The sequence below is a fragment of the Microcaecilia unicolor genome, chromosome 3, assembly GCF_901765095.1.
Source record: "Microcaecilia unicolor chromosome 3, aMicUni1.1, whole genome shotgun sequence".
Taxonomy (NCBI): Eukaryota; Metazoa; Chordata; class Amphibia; order Gymnophiona; family Siphonopidae; genus Microcaecilia; species Microcaecilia unicolor.
In genome coordinates this window covers 153690947-153711600 of record NC_044033.1, presented here as the reverse complement: position 1 = coordinate 153711600, position 20654 = coordinate 153690947, and the positions used below count along the sequence as shown (strand labels likewise).

At 44.1% G+C, this 20654-nt stretch overlaps 1 protein-coding gene across 6 annotated transcripts in view; it reads right to left on the bottom strand.

The window, feature by feature from the left end:
• Positions 1 to 320: 320 nt before the first annotated feature.
• RASGRP3 (RAS guanyl releasing protein 3) overlaps positions 321 to 20654 on the bottom strand; it is a 290955-nt gene continuing 270621 nt past the window's right edge. For 5 of the 6 annotated variants that reach the window (XM_030196501.1, XM_030196499.1, XM_030196505.1 and 2 more), the window contains 2 exons: positions 7476 to 7837; positions 321 to 1656 (listed from right to left, as the gene is read on the bottom strand). In XM_030196501.1, coding sequence (XP_030052361.1) covers positions 1648 to 1656; positions 7476 to 7837 — 371 coding nt within the window. In that variant the 3' untranslated portion in view covers positions 321 to 1647. The remainder of the gene's footprint in view (positions 1657 to 7475; positions 7838 to 20654) is intronic. The other variant, XM_030196504.1, reaches the window with a different exon arrangement.

Sequence of the window (20654 nt, the reverse complement as noted above, 5' to 3'; positions counted from 1 at the left end):
AATTGGAGAAAATATTACTTCACTCAACACGTAATTAAACTGAGGAAGTCACTGCCAGAGAATGTGGTAAAGGTGGTTAGCTTAGAGGGGTTTAAAAAAGGTTTGGACGGCTTCCTAGACCATTATTAAAATCCACTGCTTATTTCTGGGATAAGCAGCATAAAATGTTTTGCACTTTTCTGGGATCTTGCTAGGTATTTGTGACCTGGATTGGCCACTTTTGGGAACAGGATGCTGGGCTTGATGGACTTTTGGTTTGTCCCAGTATGGCAATACTTATGTAGTGAATAAGGCAATCTGCAAACTGTAATACAGTCTTGATTCATTTCTTTTATTCAATATCTGCTGCAAACTGGTTTTAAATTAGCTAGGAGCTGTGCTATTAGGGGTTTATAAGGTACATGACCATGTAGAACAGAATTTTCCATGCAACAAAAGGCTCTAGTAAAATTGCCCACCATATATATATATGTATTAAAAAGTTGACACAGAAAAGTTTCAGCGCCTACTTTTACATAATATACTTTTAGGTTTTCCCAGGAGTAGAGGAGAGGTGAAGCATGTATGTTAGAAAACACAAGCCCATTTTTACTAGCACATATATGCACAGAGTTACTCCTACCTCTGAGCAGCAGCTTTTGGGGAGGCAGTTGTATAACAGCACGTAAGTTACATATTACTTTTATAAAGTAGGTTCAACATATGTACCTTGACAGCTGAGGTGTCCAAGTCCAATAAGTCAACCCCAATAAATAACCTTATACCTTTTTCTCAGTAGTATTGCAAGGTGAGTTACATTCAAGATGTACAGGCTAAACTAAAGGCATGCCAAGGTGAGTTATATTAGATTTTGACCAGTAGTATTTCAAGGTGAGGTATACTAGACATTGTCCCATCCTGGAGGGCCTACAATCTTACCCCCCTGTTTACTAAGCCATGCGGCAATGCTGACACAGTCCATTCAGTCACCTTTAACCTTTTTCAACAGCTTGGGGTACATGGCTTATGCTGTATTCACAAAGATTTTCATATGATTCCACTATGTTACAGATATCGAGGTATACCATTTAACACCATGTAAATATCTTCAAAACATAGCTCAGGCGTGCCTTTAAAAGAGGTACATTTTTCAACAAAACATTTAGACACTTATCATTTACAATCTTACTGTTCGATATTTACAAGAGAACATCTCCCAAATAAGAGTATTTAAAAGAATTGATATACTATTGAGAATTAGAGCAAGGGGGTCTTTGCCCTACCCCAAATTGTTCTATGTGGCAATATCATCATCCCCCTTTTACTGCTCTTGACGAGTTCATGAACTGTGTCATTTTCACAGAATAACAGAATTATGTCTCTCGGGGTTCATTGGAGTGATGGAATCCTACAAAAATCTGTCCTCCTTGAAAGTAAAAACTGTAGTGTAACCAGCGTGTCATTTTGGGATCTTTTCAGCGTCTCCTTCATGCGCAGAGCTCAACAGCAAGAATTTGCACACTCTCCAAGAAAATAAATAGCCCATCAAACAGCTCTGACAGGATGTGTGGTTATGGTACAGAACTGCTTCTAGCTTCCAAAGAGTGATCCACAGAACTTTCAACCCAATAGTCATCTTGGTTTTTGTTCAGCATTTGCAGCCAGTAATCAGCTCTCCTGGAGACAAGAGACATGAATTAAAAGAACATGGTTAGCTTGCCTCAATAGCTCAGTGAGTGATTTCAGGGCCCACATTTGAGCATTATTTAAAATCTTTTATTCCACTTGATTCAAAGTTCTCAGTGGATTACATAATTACATATGTAATATAAAAACGAACTAAAGATTCAAACAACGTCATAAGATGTCCTAAAACAGTTACTAAATCATCGCTCATCACCCCAGCTGTAGGTCTGCATAAATAACAATGTCTTAAGCTTTTTTTAAAATACTTTGAAATCTGCAATATTCCTTCTTCACATTGGTAATTTATTCCAGTACACTGGGCCGCCAACAATATAGAAACATCTTACTTCTATACTCATCAGAACGTATTACATGATGAGATGGAATATCAAGTAATTTCTGAGTTGCTCATCTCAGCGATTGATTTGGTTGGTATATATGAAGCCTCATCCCCAAAATCTCTGAAACTTGTTGCATAAGAATCTTTAAAAAAAATCAAGCAAGCAACTTAGAAACGGACCCTATACTCAATAGGTAACCAATGCAAGCTTTTCAATATTGGTGTAAAATGCTCAGACCTAGCAATACCTATCAAGACCATGGCCACAGAATTTTGTGCTGTTTGTAAAGGTTTGAGTCTTCAGAAGCCCCCATAACAAAAACATTTGCATAGTCAAAACATGAAGTAATTAAACTCTGAAACCAGATGTAATTCCCGGCGCCCAATTTGGTGCATATCCCTGGTATTCTACAACACTGCATGGAAATTTTAGGAATGCCCCCAGCTCACCCATTTGCCTCCCGTAGCCACCCCCCTTTTGGGTTGCATATAGGAATTGGGTGCACACTGTTATAGAATAGTGTGTAGCAAAATGTGTGGCCAATTCCTAAATTGGTGCCAATTAGTGCCCAATTATAGGCAACTAATTGGCTTTTTAGCCAATTTAATTAGGCACACATCTTGGATTGGCATCCAAATATTGACACCCAATTTTGGGCAGCATATATAGGATTTACATAAGTACATAAGTAATGCCATACTGGGACAAGACCAAGGGTCCATCGAGCCCAGCATCTTGTCCACGACAGTGGCCAATCCAGGCCAAGGGCACCTGGCAAGCTTCCCAAACGTACAAACATTCTATACATGTTATTCCTGGGATTTTGGATTTTTCCAAGTCCGTTTAGTAGCAGTTTATGGACTTGTCCTTTAGGAAACCGTCCAACCCCTTTTTAAACTCTGCTAAGCTAACCGCCTTCACCACATTTTCCGGCAATGAATTCCAGAGTTTAATTACATGTTGGGTGAAGAAAAATTTTCTCCGATTTGTTTTAAATTTACTACACTGTAGTTTAATCGCATGGCCCCTAGTCCTAGTATTTTTGGAAAGCATGAACAGACGCTTCACATCCACCTGTTCCACTCCACTCATTATTTTATATACCTCTATCATGTCTCCCCTCAGCCGTCTCTTCTCCAAGCTGAATAGCCCTAGCCTCCTTAGTCTTTCTTCATAGGGAAGTCGTCCCATCCCCGCTATCATTTTAGTCGCCCTTCGCTGCACCTTTTCCAATTCTACTATATCTTTCTTGAGATGCGGCGACCAGAATTGAACACAATACTCAAGGTGCAGTCGCACCATGGAGCGATACAACGGCATTATAACATCCTCACACCTGTTTTCCATACCTTTCCTAATAATACCCAACATTCTATTCGCTTTCCTAGCCGCAGCAGCACACTGAGCAGAAGGTTTCAGTATGTTATAGACGACGACACCCAGATCCCTTTCTTGGTCCGTAACTCCTAATGTGGAACCTTGCATGACGTAGCTATAATTCGGGTTCTTTTTTCCCACATGCATCACCTTGCACTTGCTCACATTAAATGTCATCTGCCATTTAGCCGCCCAGTCTCCCAGTCTCGTAAGGTCCTCTTGTAATTTTTCACAATCCTGTCGCGAGTTAACGACTTTGAATAACTTTGTGTCATCAGCAAATTTAATTACCTCGCTAGTTACTCCCATCTCTAAATCATTTATAAATATATTAAAAAGCAGCGGTCCTAGCACAGACCCCTGAGGAACCCCACTAACTACCCTTCTCCATTGTGAATACTGCCCATTTAACCCCACTCTCTGTTTCCTATCCTTCAACCAGTTTTTAATCCACAATAGGACATTTCCTCCTATCCCATGACCCTCCAATTTCCTCTGTAGCCTTTCATGAGGTACCTTGTCAAACGCCTTTTGAAAATCCAGATACACAATATCAACCGGCTCCCCTTTGTCCACATGGTTGTTTACTCCTTCAAAGAATTGAAGTAAATTGGTCAGGCAAGATTTCCCCACACAAAAGATCTGGAGGTGAATGTCATTCAGGAGGAGGGTGATGCCAGAGCAGGTTCAATAAGGCAAGAGTGAGGGTTTTGTTTTGAAAATTCCCTTGTTTGCTTTTCATAGCTGGAACCTGCACACTTCGCATTGACAAGTATTGTGTTTCAAACTTTCCAGCAGCCCTGCAATCCATGGCATTTTCAAAGCAAATTCTGCCAGGAACACCCCTTTGAAAATAAATTCACAGACCTGGTGAAAGTTACCCTCAGTGAAGTTAATTTTATCCATGGCTGCCTAAGCAGGGAAGGCACGTAGACACTTGTAAAAGCAACATCTGCACCTCTGTGCATTTATGGAAGTATCTGATCGCAAAGCTGGTGCAGGCATTTACACCTTCTCTGAAGCAGGCACAAATGACCTACCTAACGCCTATTTACTAAGGTGTGCTATGGGCGTGTTAGCGGTTTTTTAACATGCATAAATGGTTTACGTGCATTAAACGCTAATGCGTTCATAGAAATGTATAGGCACATTAGCGTTTAAGGTGCCTTAAATTTAATAAACATACCTCTAAGTTTGTGTGGATGTGTGTTTAATTTACAACATAAGGGTCTCTTGTGTTATAAATGCTTTGAAAAAAATCACACTGGCAGTTGATCTGACCTATCTGCGGTTTTCCAGATAGCGGACTGAATACTGCTTCTTTCCAAATTGCTATTGGCTCTGCCTACACCCCACCCTGGAACCAGGGGCGTAGCTGCTATGGGACCTAATGAAGAAATATGTTTGTTTATGTTTAGTAGGTACTTGATAAAATATGATGATCTTCTCTTTGAGGATTCTGAACTTTGAGATTCAAAACTCATACAGCTCACTTCTGAGGGTCCTAAAAAATATTTTTATTTAATAAGCTATTTCATAATGATTGCTGGTTAAAAAAACACAGATATTCAGTCACTGGAAATGGCCTGTCATTGAATAGCTGGGTTTAATGCTGGTGGCCGGTAACATTGTGCATGACAGTTTAATACTTCAGCCATTGAATTTATGCACCTGTATGTACCCGAGGTTTGATCTAATGTTTACTAGCATATACATGTATACATGGCAATATTCTGTCTGCTATTGTGTAAACATGCAAGCAGGTGACTACTTTCCTGTATAGTGGTGGTTCTCAACTAATGTGTCGGCACAAATCGGTGCTTTTCTTAACAACCATGTGCACAACAGGTTGGGGAAAGTTGATAACCTAGAAGTCAAATGCTTGAAATCTCCATAACTAGTCCTTACTTCTGCCACCAGCTCCAAATGGAGCTGTTGCAGGCCGCCAGTCCACCACTCCCTTTCCTCCTCACAGTCACCACCTTATTATTGTTAATAGCAATGAAATGATATATTGGGGGGATTAAATATTTTGTTTACTTGTGAATTGTAGTATTCAATGTGTCACGCAGGTAAACAATTTTTTTAAATTTTAATTTTCAGCTCTTGATATACTGCAAGTGATCCCTGAGGCAACTATGTGGTTCACAATTTCTGTTACAGGTACTATGTCTGTCAGGTGTGTCACAAAAGCAAAACGGTTCAGAACCACAGCTTTATAGCATAGGCTCCTATCAGGAACCCTTCTTAGGGGGCAATTCAGCGCCCTGAAAATGTGTGGTGACAATCTATTCTATATCAGCATGTGGGCACCCAGATTACGTTATATCATAACCCAGTATTGGTGCATCTTATATTTATGGGCCCAACAGTTACACCAGTCATAGACCAGTCATTTAACTGCAGGCACCTAAAAGCAGCAGGGACATATGTAACATACAGTATTCTGTAACTTATGCCAGTAAGTGACAGGCATATAGCTAGATCTCAGTTTTTTTTTTGGGGGGGGGGGCCTGAGGCCAAAGTGGGGAGACACATTTGGCCCTCCCTCCCCACTGCTCTCCGCCCCCACCACAACCCCACATATTTGGACTAGTGTGAGTCCCAAAGCCTCACCAGCAGCAGTATTCCTCCAGCAATGCTCGCCGCTTTATTGGAAGTCATGCTTGGTTTTAATGAAATTGAGCTTGCACACGGGGTGAGGGGGGGGGGGGGGGGAAGAAGGGCAGGTAGCACAGTAGTGAACATTGCTGGTGGAAGGCTTCTGCTGGTGGGGCTTTGGGACTCCCGCCTGCCATACCAGCAGACCTTGGAGGGCCCGAATCCAAAAGGGGAGGGGGGGGGGGTCCAGGCCCCTAAGGCCCTCCTGTAGCAATGCCACTGGTAAGTGGCAGTCCATTGAATGTTCATGATCTGCTCATCTACATGCCCCCTTGCATTTACACACTATCGCCCAGAATCTATATACCACGCCTAGCGCTCCTCGCCGAAATCCAAGCGTATTCTACAATGCACGGAACTTAATTTGCTTAACAAGCTAATCAGCATTGATAACAATACTTAATAAGCAATAAAGTGCAAAAATTGGCAATTAGAATTTACATGCACAACTTGTTAACTGTATTCTGTAACAGAGAACAACTAAATTCTAATGTGCACAGCCAAAAAGGGGGCGTGGTTATAGGCAGGGAAATGGGTGTTTTGTAGTCGTTCTAAAATTTATGTGCACTGTTATAGAATATGGCCTTCTGCGCCTAAATCTACACACTGGTATTTACGCCAAGTAAAATGTGGCCTAAATAGATGCAACCAAATTTGGTCACGTGGAGCGGCGCTTGGCGTATGCTAGATACCACATGGAAATTTAAGCTCATTCTATAAAATTTAGGCATAGTTCAGAGAACATCCCTGGGTGTATTTTTTTACCATGTGGATTTTTCAGGCGCCATATATAGAATCTAGCCCTATTCTACTCACATGCACTGTTACAGAATAGCTCTTGGCCCTCCTGTGCTATTCTGTAACACTTATATGAGTAAGTGCTAGTATTCTGTAAATTAGCTTATGCAAGGAGCACCTACAATGCAGGTGGCGAGTTATACAATTGCCCCTTTAGTATCAATCTGTTAGCATTGGTGCCCACTAACAGATTGATACTACATTAACCCCCTAATTCTATAAAACTGAGTGCCCAACTTTACACTTAGCGAGCAAACTTGAGCAACCAGTTTATAGACTAAGGTCAGTTGTGCGCACAACTTAATCTAATAATTGACACAGCCATTTATTGGCTGAAATTGGTGTTAAATGGCACCAATTGGCTGTTGGGCACACAATGTCTGTCGTGTGCAGCTTCTAGGGGGCGTGGTCTTGGGAGGGGAATGGGCAGGTCAGGGATGTGCCTATCAGTTACGTTATAAAATACTAGGGGTTACGTGCCTAACGGCCAACAGGTATTCTATAATGGTGGAACTGCCATTTTGGAATTCATGCTCAGTGTGCATTATCCCAGCACTTAAATTTCGGCAGCATTTATTGAATTTACCCCTAAATGCTTTTTTGTAAAAAGGGCCCCTTGATTTTCATACTAACCTCAGTTTTTTGCTCCGTTTCTGCTCCATTGTGATCGGTAGCATGTTCTGTGAGATGTGCTATGCTTATATCCGTGTTGGCCTGTATACTGGACTTCTCATTTTCCCACTTGGCGAAGCCTTTGCTCTTCCCTGATTTGACGTAGAACCGGGACTTCATTTTTGGAAAGGTGTGAGACCCAGAATCACTCCAGCCAGGCTCGTGCCAGAGAGGATCTGTCTGTGTTGCTTGGCTAGTGGTAGCCCGCTGTAGACGCACTGAAATCTTCCGTGATGAGCCTGTCACTAAGGTGATCGCTCGGCTGTCTAGGTCTTGGCTTTCTCCAGAGACACTGGCAAATTCAAAAACTTCATCTTGTGCTGCTGGCAAAGAAAAAGTAACAGTTTTAATATTCCGGACGAACTGTACTTTTCCTCATCCTGTCCTTCCAGATGGGTTCTATTTGTATGCCAGTTGTCTTGAAAGAGCAAAACTGAAGCATGGAGGATGTGGGAAGCACAGAAAAAGAAATGCCTGTAAACTTGAGTGCTTACATAATTTTGAAATAGTACATTTTAGTTTCCTGCATCACTATACTTTTATGACAAATATACTTTTTCTATGAGTGAAATAGGGTGAGATAACATTAAATGCACCATCAATTCTACATACCAACAATGAACCTTTTCCTATACCTGCCCACTCGGGGCCCTTTTACTAAGCTGGGGTAAAAGGGGACCAGTGCTAGCAACAGTAGCTGTTTTTGCCATGCGCTGATGCCCTTTTTACCACAGTGAGGAAAAAAGGCGAAAGTTCAAGGGGGTGTGTCGGCGGCATAGCGAAGGCAGGACATGGGCGGGCATGGGCGTGGCTACCAGATGGCCGGCTTTTGCGGATAATGCGTTAAGCAGTATTTTGCCGGGTTTACTTAGTCCTTTTATTTTCACGACCAAGCCTCAAAAAGGTGCCCCAACTCACCAGATGACCACCGGAGGGAATGGGGGATGACCTCCCCGTAGTCCCCCAGTGATCACCAACCCCCTCCCACACTAAAAAAATAAAAATAAAAACCTTTTTTTACCAGCCTGTATGCCAGCCTCAAATGTCATACCCAGCTCCCTGACAGCAGTATGCAGGTCCCTGGAGCAGTTTTTAATGGGTGCAGTGCACTTCAGGCAGGCAGACCCAGGGCCATCCCTCCCCCTACCTGTTATACTTGTGGTGCTAAGTGTTGAGCCCTCCAAACCCCCCCCCCCCAAACCCACTGTACCCACATGTAGGTGCCCTCCTTCAACCATAAGGGCTATGGTAATGGTGTAGAGTTGTGGGGAGTGGGTTTGGGGGGGATTTGGGGGGGGGCTCAGCACCCAAAGCAAGGGAGCTATGCACCTGGGAGCTATTTGTGTATTTTTTTAAACATTTTTAGAAGTGCCCCCTAGGGCTCCTCCCATGACCAAATGCCTTGGATTTTGCTGAGTTTGAGATGGCCAGCATTTTTTTCCATTATCGCTGAAAAACGAAACCGGCGATCTCAAACCCGGTGAACTCTGGCATTTGGCCCGGCTAAACCGTATTATCGAAAAAAAAAGATGGCCGGCCATCTTTTTCGATAATACGGTTCTGGCCAGCTGTTGCGCCGCTGCCAAAATAGATCACCAGCGATCTATTTCGCTGGCGATGTTCGATTATGCCCCTCCATGTCTCCTGTCTTCTCCCATCAAATCCAAAATTCAGTCACATTGGAGATGAACAAGCACTCTAACCCTTTCACCTGGTGACCTTTCTATTTTTTACATTCTAATTCATCCAACATAGCAAATCCAACAACTGTCAACCAGATGAGTTTCTGATTGGGCAAAGCCTTTAGAGATGATGGATCAACCTCACCGAGATATTCCCCTTTCAACTGCTGAAACAGCAGACACCCAGTATAGCAAAAAGTGGTATGCATAAACAATCACTGCACCAAGTTGCTTAATGTGAGAACCTATAACATACTTGGAATTTTAAGAAAGAAAAGGAGACCAATCTTTCGTCTTTCCCTCGTACTTTAGCTGCCATTTTCTCCATCCTCATTATGGAGGCAATTCTTCAACAGGTTGCCAAAATTTAGGTGCCTACTTTCTGTGGGTACTAAGTCTATGTTGTAAGAACTATTTTGCACATTAAAGGATAAATTCAAGAAAGTGCACCAGAAATTAGGCACGAAAAATATGGGTGCTAAGCGCCAATTCTATAATGGCAATTGCATACAAAATTGCCGTGATAGAATAGAGCGTAAGTTGGCATGCATGCGCCTAACTTTAGGTGCCAGCACTTATGCCATGTTATAACTGCTCAACGCTATCACCACACATATCTAAATCTGAGATTTAATCAGGAAATGCAATATAAACATCTTAAAGAATCTTCAAGACTTCAGTGGTAACTCGTTTCACATAGGAACACAGTCCTATGACTTATCCACTTCCTCATTGGTCTTCCACAAATGTATACTCATATATTATACTTATAAATTTTTATACATTTTTAGAATTTTTTAGTAAAATGTCTTTACTTAACTTGCACAGAGAGACATGCAACTTATGCCATGTCAAAAGGCGTCAATGGTTGCACCTAAAGTAGGCAGTTACCTGCATAATTGACAGTATTCTATAACTTATGTGTGCACACCCCACTTGTAGTTGTGTACTATAGTATTTAGGCACTAAGGGACCAATTCTGACTGTGAGATGAAGCCCGCATAAGTGCCACGATCAGAATTGACCCCGGATATTCAATGCTGGGCCATTTCTGGCAGTGGCGTAGCTACGTGGGGCCTGGACCCCCGTAGATTTGGCCCTGGACCCCCCTGCCAATGACCCTCTCGACCCTCCCTCCCGCCGCCAACCTGCCGTCGCCATTGCCTGCCTTTGCTGGCGGGGGACCCCAACCCCCACCAGCTGAGGTCCTCTTCTTCCCACAAAACTACTACTACTACTTAACATTTATAAAGCGCTACTAGGGTTACGCAGCGCTGTACAGTTTAACAAAGAAGGCCGGTCCCTGCTCAAAGGAGCTTACAATCTAATGGACAACATGTGCAGTCAGCTTACAATCTAATGGACAACATTTGCAGACAGTCAAATTGGGGCAGTCCAGATTTCCTGGATAGAGGTAGAGGAGTGTGGTAGCCGTGTTAGTCCAGTTCTGGATATACAGTGGGGGAAATAAGTATTTGATCCCTTGCTGATTTTGTAAGTTTGCCCACTGACAAAGACATGAGCAGCCCATAATTGAAGGGTAGGTTATTGGTAACAGTGAGAGATAGCACATCACAAATTAAATCCGGAAAATCACATTGTGGAAAGTATATGAATTTATTTGCATTCTGCAGAGGGAAATAAGTATTTGATCCCCCACCAACCAGTAAGAGATCTGGCCCCTACAGACCAGGTAGATGCTCCAAATCAACTGGTTACCTGCATGACAGACAGCTGTCGGCAATGGTCACCTGTATGAAAGACACCTGTCCACAGACTCAGTGAATCAGTCAGACTCTAACCTCTACAAAATGGCCACGAGCAAGGAGCTGTCTAAGGATGTCAGGGACAAGATCATACACCTGCACAAGGCTGGAATGGGCTACAAAACCATCAGTAAGACGCTGGGCGAGAAGGAGACAACTGTTGGTGCCATAGTAAGAAAATGGAAGAAGTACAAAATGACTGTCAATCGACAAAGATCTGGGGCTCCACGCAAAATCTCACCTCGTGGGGTATCCTTGATCATGAGGAAGGTTAGAAATCAGCCTACAACTACAAGGGGGGAACTTGTCAATGATCTCAAGGCAGCTGGGACCACTGTCACCACGAAAACCATTGGTAACACATTACGACATAACGGATTGCAATCCTGCAGTGCCCGCAAGGTCCCCCTGCTCCGGAAGGCACATGTGACGGCCCGTCTGAAGTTTGCCAGTGAACACCTGGATGATGCCGAGAGTGATTGGGAGAAGGTGCTGTGGTCAGATGAGACAAAAATTGAGCTCTTTGGCATGAACTCAACTCGCCGTGTTTGGAGGAAGAGAAATGCTGCCTATGACCCAAAGAACACCGTCCCCACTGTCAAGCATGGAGGTGGAAATGTTATGTTTTGGGGGTGTTTCTCTGCTAAGGGCACAGGACTACTTCACCGCATCAATGGGAGAATGGATGGGGCCATGTACCGTACAATTCTGAGTGACAACCTCCTTCCCTCCGCCAGGGCCTTAAAAATGGGTCGTGGCTGGGTCTTCCAGCACGACAATGACCCAAAACATACAGCCAAGGCAACAAAGGAGTGGCTCAGGAAGAAGCACATTAGGGTCATGGAGTGGCCTAGCCAGTCACCAGACCTTAATCCCATTGAAAACTTATGGAGGGAGCTGAAGCTGCGAGTTGCCAAGTGACAGCCCAGAACTCTTAATGATTTAGAGATGATCTGCAAAGAGGAGTGGACCAAAATTCCTCCTGACATGTGTGCAAACCTCATCATCAACTACAGAAGACGTCTGACCGCTGTGCTTGCCAACAAGGGTTTTGCCACCAAGTATTAGGTCTTGTTTGCCAGAGGGATTAAATACTTATTTCCCTCTGCAGAATGCAAATAAATTCATATACTTTCCACAATGTGATTTTCCGGATTTAATTTGTGATGTGCTATCTCTCACTGTTACCAATAACCTACCCTTCAATTATGGGCTGCTCATGTCTTTGTCAGTGGGCAAACTTACAAAATCAGCAAGGGATCAAATACTTATTTCCCCCACTGTAGGTGAAATGGTTAGGTGCCGAAGGTGACATTGAAGAGATGGGCTTTGAGCAAGGATTTGAAGATGGGCAGGGAGGGGGCTTGGCGTATGGGCTCAGGAAGTTTGTTCCAAGCATAGGGAGAGTCAAGGCAGAAAGGGCGGAGCCTGGAGTTGGCGATGGTGGAGAAGGGGACAGAGAGGAGGGATTTCTCCTGTGAGCGGAGGTTTTGGGTAGGAGCGTACGGGGAGATAAGGGTAGAGAGGTATTGAGGGGCTGCAGATTGAGTGCATTTGTAGGTTAGTAGGAGAAGCTTGAACTGTATGCGGTACCTGATCGGAAGCCAGTGAAGTGACTTGAGGAGAGGGGTGATATGAGCCTATCGGTCTAGGCGGAAGATAAGACTTGCAGCAGAGTTCTGAATGGATTGAAGGGGGGATAGATGGCTAAGTGGGAGGCCAATGAGGAGTAGGTTGCAATAGTCAAGGCGAGAGGTAATGAGAGAGTGGACGAGAGTTCGGGTGGTGTGCTCAGAGAGGAAAGGGCAAATTTTGCTGATGTTATAGAGAAAGAAGCGACAGGTCTTGGCTATCTGCTGGATATGCGCGGAGAAGGAGAGGGAGGAGTCGAAGATGACTCCGAGGTTGCGGGCAGATGAGACGGGGAGGATGAGGGTGCCATCGGCTGAGATAGAGAGTGGAGGGAGAGGAGAGGTGGGTTTGGGTGGAAAGACAATAAGCTCTGTCTTGGACATGTTCAGTTTCAGGTGGCGGTTGGACATCCAGGCAGCAATGTTGGATAAGCAGGCTGATACTTTGGCTTGGGTTTCCGCAGTGATGTCTGGTGTGGAGAGATAAAGCTGGGTGTCGTCGGCATAGAGATGATATTGGCAACCATGAGATAAGATCAGCGAGCCCAGGGAAGAGGTGTAGATTGAAAAAAGAAGGGGTCCAAGGACAGATCCCTGAGGAACTCCAACAGAGAGCGGGATGGGGGTGGAGGAAGATCCATGAGAGTGTACTCTGAAGGTAAGGTGGGAAAGATAAGAGGAGAATCAGGAGAGGACAGAGCCCTGGAACCCAAATGAAGACAGTGTGGCAAGAAGTAAATTATGATTGACAGTGTCAAAAGCGGCGGATAGGTCAAGGAGGATGAGGATGGAGTAGTGATCTTTGGATTTGGCAAGGAACAGGTCATTACAGACTTTAGTGAGCACCGTTTCTGTCGAGTGTAGAGGGCGAAAACCAGATTGAAGCGGATCGAGGATGGCATGAGAGGAGAGAAAATCAAGGCAGCGGCTGTGAACGGCGCGTTCAAGTATCTTGGAGAGGAAGGGTAGGAGGGAGATGGGGCGATAGTTGGAGGACGTCAGAAACAGAAGGAAGCCTTTTGCGGGAAGAAGAGGACCACGGCTGGCAGGGGTTGGGGTCCCCCGCCAGCAAAGGTAGGCGACAGAGGGTTGGCAGCAGGAGGGGGGGTCGAGAGGGTTGGCGGCAGGAGGGGCAAAGTTGGCGGTGGTGGCAGGGTCGGCAATGGCAGGGGGTGGGTGTCAGCAATGGCGGGGGGGGTCAGTGGTGCCGGGGGGGGGGGGCTAAAATGTGCCCCCTCACCTCGGGCTCTGGACCCCCCTTCTGCTGAAGCCTGGTTACGCCCCTGATTTCTGGTGACCAGCATTGAATATTCCTGTTTTTTTTGTTTTGGCCGGCTCAAACTTAACTGCTAAGTAAATATTCAGCGCTGGCAGGTTAAGTTTATAGTGGCCAAAGATAGGACTGCTATTTAGGTGGTCTGATTTGGCTGCTAAATGTAGCTGACCAGCGCTTAAATATTTGTGGATAGCTCCCACACTCCAGAATGCATTCCCTGAAAGGTTCTACTTCAGGAAGCAGGTGAAATCTTGGCTCTTCAACCAGGCCTTTTTTTTTTTTTTTTTTATTATTTATTATTTTTCATTTAAACATCCATCTATTAAAACAATAAATGTTGGATACAGAAATATAGTAAAATAACAAACTTATTGGAAAATATTAGTTTCATTTAGACCACAACAACTTTGAGACAAGATACAAGGTAAAATAATAAAAGAAAAAAGAACAAAAACTAATTAGAGCAGGATCAAAGAGGCAATCCGCAGCCAGACTTCAGCGAGTCCTTCTACCCTATTAGGTTACCTGGGTCGAACATGGTACACTTTCTTTTGAAATCAAAAATTCCTTCAATTTCTTGGGATCCATAAACATATATGTAACAGATTGTAATGTTATTATACAACGACAAGGAAAAACTAATTTAAACAATCCTCCCAAAGCCAAAATTTTGGATTTTAAACCGAGGAACTCTCGCCGACGGGCTTGAGTCTCTCTGTTTAAATCTGGAAAAATTCGAACGGTATGCCCAAGAAATTTGCTGTTCAAAAATTTAAAATAAAGCTTAAAGACATTTGTTTTATCCATTTCCAGTGCAAATGAAACAATAAGAGTAGTTCTTTCCGTAATTAGTTCCAATGAGTTTTCAAGAAACTCTGTAATATTAAGTTCTGGTTGCTGTGGCTGAGGATTCAGCGGATTCACTGTTCTCCCAGTTATGTACTGTGTTCGGGTAATAGGCGGAAAACCCTCTGCTGGTATGCCCAAAATTTCTCTAAAGTATTTTCTTAACATGTCCATAGCTGAGATTAATGGCGATTTGGGAAAATTAATAAACCTCAGATTGTTTTTTTTCCCCTGATTCTCAAGAAATTCTAGCTTACGTGCCAGAATCTCTCTGTCCTTCGCCACATTTCCCGCAAAATTTTTTAAAGTGGAAAGTTCAGTTCTCAAAGACTCAATTTGCACTGCTTGAGTTTGAAAATTGTCCACAAGTTGATTTTGCTGGTGCTTTAATGTATCAATATTTTGTGAAAAGTTACTCGTTACTTGAGAAAGCATAGCGTTCATTCCCTGGATAACATCCCATAGGGCATCTAAAGTTACTACTTTAGGTTTTTTTACCTCCAGTAAAACCAGGGTATTGCTCATCGGAGAAGGGGTAGAAGTCATCAAACCCTTTTGGTGTTCCGCTCCGATTGGGGAAAGACCACCGTCGAGGCCTCCTGAGGGCAGGGGAAAATCAGCCACTTCGGACGTCCCTTCCGCTCTCACCGTCGGGGTCTCTCTACTTCCTGGTTGTGGAGGATTGATGTTCCCAGGCGGACTAAGCGATAGCGCCTCCTCGCTGGTCTCCGGCGATGTTATTGCGGAGCATTCTGTGGCGGGTTGCCGCATGATCAGTGGCTGAACCCCAAATTGTTCCAGAACTGTTTGTCGCGAGGAGGGAACACTCCCAGGGAGTAAGGAGGCCGACTCCCTGGGTTTTCCTTTCCGCTTCCCCATGTCCTGCACAAGGAAACGAACTCCTTACGTTCAACGGCCTGGTAAGTCAGGAGCTCAGACACATGCGTCTGCTCTGATCGGCCATCTTGCCTCGGCCTCAACCAGGCCTTTAATGGAAGTCTCGCACACAAAAGGAGTGACAGGCTGCACATACTGCAGCAGGACATGTTTAGCCACGCCTACCCTGGCCGAGACAACATTTAATCATCTCTTTGACCTCATATGCAACTTTTTTTAAATTAGTCACCTTATTTTCTAACTCCTCTTTCTCTCTTACCTATCTATATGCTCCTTCTTTGCTTATCCCCTATGCTGTATATTAAAATGTTCTATTACGTATTGTGTTGACATTATTAGTGGTAAACTATGGCAAACTCTGTATTGTTATTTGAATATTTTTACTGCTGTAATTGTTTATTGCTTATGTTTGACTTATTCTTGCTGTACACCTCCTTGAGTGGATTCTTTCAAAAAGGCGGTAAATAAATCCTAATAAATATCTCCCACTGAATATTAGCGGTTAACCAGCTAAATGCTATTTAACCATCCAGGAGAGCTGTTTCTACCTGGTTAAATAACACTGAATATCGGCCAGTAAGTATATAGAATAGCACCCAAGTGCAGTTATGTGCAAAACTACAAATTAATGCCACTTAACGCTAATTGATGCCACTTAAGGCCTATTATTGGTACTTAATGCCAATTGGCACCTAATTTAACAATCATGTTAGATGCAAAACTGGCACTATTCTATAACTTGCATACCCAAATCTGCACGCTAGTTGGAAATTTGGGCATGCAACTTTGTCAAATCCAGGGGTAAGTGTTCTTATACAATATTAGCATAACCCTGTATCCAGGCACAATTTAGGTGCATGCATTTACAACAGATCTATGGCTCGGGGAAAAGCAAACACCTAAATGCGGACTTTATGCATATAAATTACAGTAAACTAAGGGGGCAAGTTATTAAGCTGTGTATAACCCATGTTATTTCCCCTAACATACATTAAAAGGGCACCAACGCAGGTTGTCTTGTCCTAATGTAGTGATATTTAAGTCACTGTGGGTTACAGAGTAATGCGATGCAAAAACATGTAGATGCACATAAAGTATCTCATTTACTATATAAATTCTATAACGTGTCTTGCAGTGTACACCGGGTGCACACCACAAGTCGCATTATACCCTAAAATGACAGTAAAATAACCCCAGTCAAAAGCTGGGGTTATTTTACTGCTCCAGAGCATCAGGCTGTTAAGCAACGGCTTGATGATCCTGGCTATTACCACCAGGGGTTCCTCTCCAATCCCAATTCCCCAAACAAGACCTCCCAATGCAGGCCCCTAATCCGGACCTCCCCAATCTGGTTCCCCCAAAGTACAGTCCCCCCAATAAGAACCCTCTCCCCCACCTTTGTGACTTTACCTTAATACCCTGGTGGTCTATGGGGTCCTGGGTAGGAGCAATCCCTATGACCCCTAGAGATAGCTGCACCATTTTAAGGAACCACACAAGAAGGGCAGGAGTGGGTATGGGGAGGTGTACAGAAGAGGGGGGATCTTGTTGGGGGGGGGGGGGTGGTTGGGATCAGGGGGGCCTTGGAAGTCAAGGCCAGGATTGAACCATGGCTTGGCGGCCTGATGTTCCGGGCTGCTAGAGTAACACTGTCTGCAGGGTGGCTTGCAAACAGCTTATTCATTTACCACGGTAGACAGCAACCTGCAAGACTGTTACACCACAGGTTGGTGTCTCTCATGGTAAATCAAGGTGTGGTAGAACCTTGACAACAAGTGTGTAGCAGTCTTTGCCCCACCCTGTGCCCCCACCCCCTTGACAAATACATACTATGCTGTTTTAGTTCTTATTTATAGAAAATCAGTTAGGCACTCTACTGCCATTTGCGTGCATAAACATATACTCCGCCACATGAATGGCTATATTCTACACATTTAAGGGTGCGAATGAAGCTTAAATTTAGGTGGCCTATCCAAAAAATATTTGGCAGCAATACCATGGAACTCCTTATCCATAAAGATAACTTCAGAATCAAATTATTTTCTTTTTAGAAAAGCACTAAAATCAGCTTTACTCTTCAACTACAATCTGCATAAGTAATGATAGTTTCACCAAATTGAAGATTTTTTAATTTATGATTATAATAAGTTGGGTAATTGACCTTGCTTTTGATTGTAGTCTGCTTTGAACTCATTCTGGGAGAATGTTGATTATAAAAGATGTTATTAATAATAATAATAATAATAATAATAATAATCTGCCTAGTCTTGTGTAACCACATCTCCACAGCTGGTGCTTCTACATGCCTCCAGTTGGAAGTAATGACTTTATGGGCAGCCAGTAATAGGAAATTAGCCACCACTCTTATTTAACCATCCAGGTTGAAAGTTCTCTGCATACCCTAGTAGCATCAAAGAAACAAGGAAAGAAAAACATTCTACAAAAGGTTATTTACATCTAAAATATTTGTGCATAAGGCACTATTACCTAATTTTAGCCCTTTCAGACAAGTCTTGCAATGCTGTTTTCACAGGCTTTTGGTTGCACTTTTTTTCTGAAGATTTTTTTTTTGTCTTCCAGAAATTGCTAACATGTGAATAGGCCTACATGTTCCTCATTCACACTGCAATTTTAATGTTAGAAAATGTTCATAATTTCTTCACTTCAATTGTTAGCAGAGACAGATGGGCCAGATATGGATAAAGTACGGTGGTGCATATTCAGTGGTGCTGACTATTTGAATGGTAGTGTTAAAAAGATGCCAAGTCTCACTCATTAGGAGTTTGACACACTCATTTGAAGGCTCTCTCACTCTCACACTCTTTAAGCCCTTTTGTTACTCATTAGACCTCAGTGGCAGTGCATTGATCCTGGTCACTCCTTTCATGAAGGACAAGACTAAGAGAAGAAAAGCCAAGTGTCTTAACCAGTAGGAAGAAATTTGAGCACACCCTTCCAGTGTACTGTCTCTCCTGCCATATCCTTTCCCTATACCAGGTGCATAGCCAGACAACAGATTTTAGGTGGGCCTAAGCAAGAAGTGGGTGGGCACCAAGTGTTCTCCCCCCCTCCCCCACTACGATCAGAAAAATATCTCAGCTGGCGAGAAAATGCTTCTTTCCACCTTGGCAGTCTGCAGCAGGCATGCACTGAAAACTGAGCGTGTGCAGGTGCCAGTATCGTGGTTTTCATTACCATCAGGGGGAGTCTTCTGCTGGCAGAGCTTGGGATCCCTACCAGCTACCGCTAAACATGTGCTACTGTTGGGTGGGCCTGAGCCCTAAGTGGGTGGGCCCTGGCCCACCCAGGCCCACCTGTGGCTACGCCACTGCCCTATACCAACAAATACACGTACTAAGAAATCTATTTACATGTTCTTAGCACTTGTCACAGGATCACTATACACTGGGCACTTTTCAGTCCAAAAAAGTACACAAGTTGCTGCTTAGTTATCTGGGCAAATTGCTTTGAAAATGGTCTCATATTCGGCCTTATTTTCGAAAGTGATGGGCGCCCATATTTCTACCCAAATCGTGAGATGGGTGCCCATCTCGCAAAGGCGCCCAAATCGGTATAATCGAAAGCCGATTTTGGGAGTCTTCAACTGCACTCTGTCGCGGGAACAAAGTTGATGGGGGCGTGCCGGAGGCGTGGTGAAGGCGGGACTGGGGCATGTTTATCGGCCAAGGAGAGATGGGCGCCGGCGGCAGAAGCGAGAATTTGGGTCGCTTTTGCTGGACCCTTTTTTTTCACTACCCAAGTCCCAAAAAAGTGCCCCAACTGGCCAGATGACCACCGGAGGGAATCGGGGATGACCTCCCCTGACTCCCCCAGTGGTCACTAACCCCCTCCCACCACAAAAAAAGAACTTTAAAAACTTTTTTTGACAGCCTGTATGCGAGCCTCAAATGCCATATCCAGCTCCCTGACAGCAGTATGCAGGTCCCTTGGAGCAGTTGTTAGTGGGTGCAGTGGACGTCAGGCAGGCGGACCCAGGCCCATCCCCCCCTACCTGTTCCACTTGTGCTGGTTAATGTTGAGCCCTCCAAACCCCCCCAAAACCCACTGTACTCACATGTAGGTGCCCCCCTGCACCCCTTAGGGCTATGGTAATGGTGTTGACTTGTGGGCAGTGGGTTTTGGGGGGGATTTGGGGGGCTCAGCACACAAGGGAAGGGTGCTATGCACCTGGGAGCTATTTTAATTTTTTTTTTTATAATTTGTGAAAGTGCTCCCTATGGTGCCCAGTTGGTGTCCTGGCATGTGAGGGGGACCATTGCACTACGAATCATGGCCCCTCCCACAACCCAATGCCTTGGATTTGTTCGTTTTGTTCGGTTTCCATTATCGCTGAAAACCGATAGCGCCCAGTTCAAAAACGCCTAAATCCTAGGCATGGAGGAGTGGCCTAATGGTTAGGGTGGTGGACTTTGGTCCTGGGGAACTGAGGAACTGAGTTCGATTCCCGGCACAGGCAGCTCCTTGTGACTCTGGGCAAGTCACTTAACCTTCCATTGCCTACCGCATTGAGCCTGCCATGAGTGGGAAAGCGCGGAGTACAAATGTAACAAAAAAAAAACAAAACAATATTATCGAAAAAAAGATGGGCGCCCATCTTTTTTTGAAAATACGGTTTGTCCTGCCCCTTCGCATGGCCGCCCATGGAGATTATGCCCCTCATTGCCTCCTCCCTGTCTATATCCTGTCTAACCCTTACTGTTCAGTGAATCCAGACTGCCCCAATTTGACTGCCCCTATCGGACCGACCGTTCACTTGTCTATTAGATTGTAAGCTCTTTGAGCAGGGACTGTCTCTCTTTGTTAAATTGTACAGCGCTGCGTAACCCTAGTAGCACTCTAGAAATGTTAAGTAGTAGTAGTAGTATATCCTTTCAGAGATCACCATGAATATATCTTTAAACAATAGCATCATGAAGTTAGGCCTGCTTTTGGGCTGGCCAAGCTTATGAGAAGTTTAGTTTATCTTTAATTGGCATCTTCATATACTGCCTTTTGATCACAGCCACAAAGAGGTGGTTTGT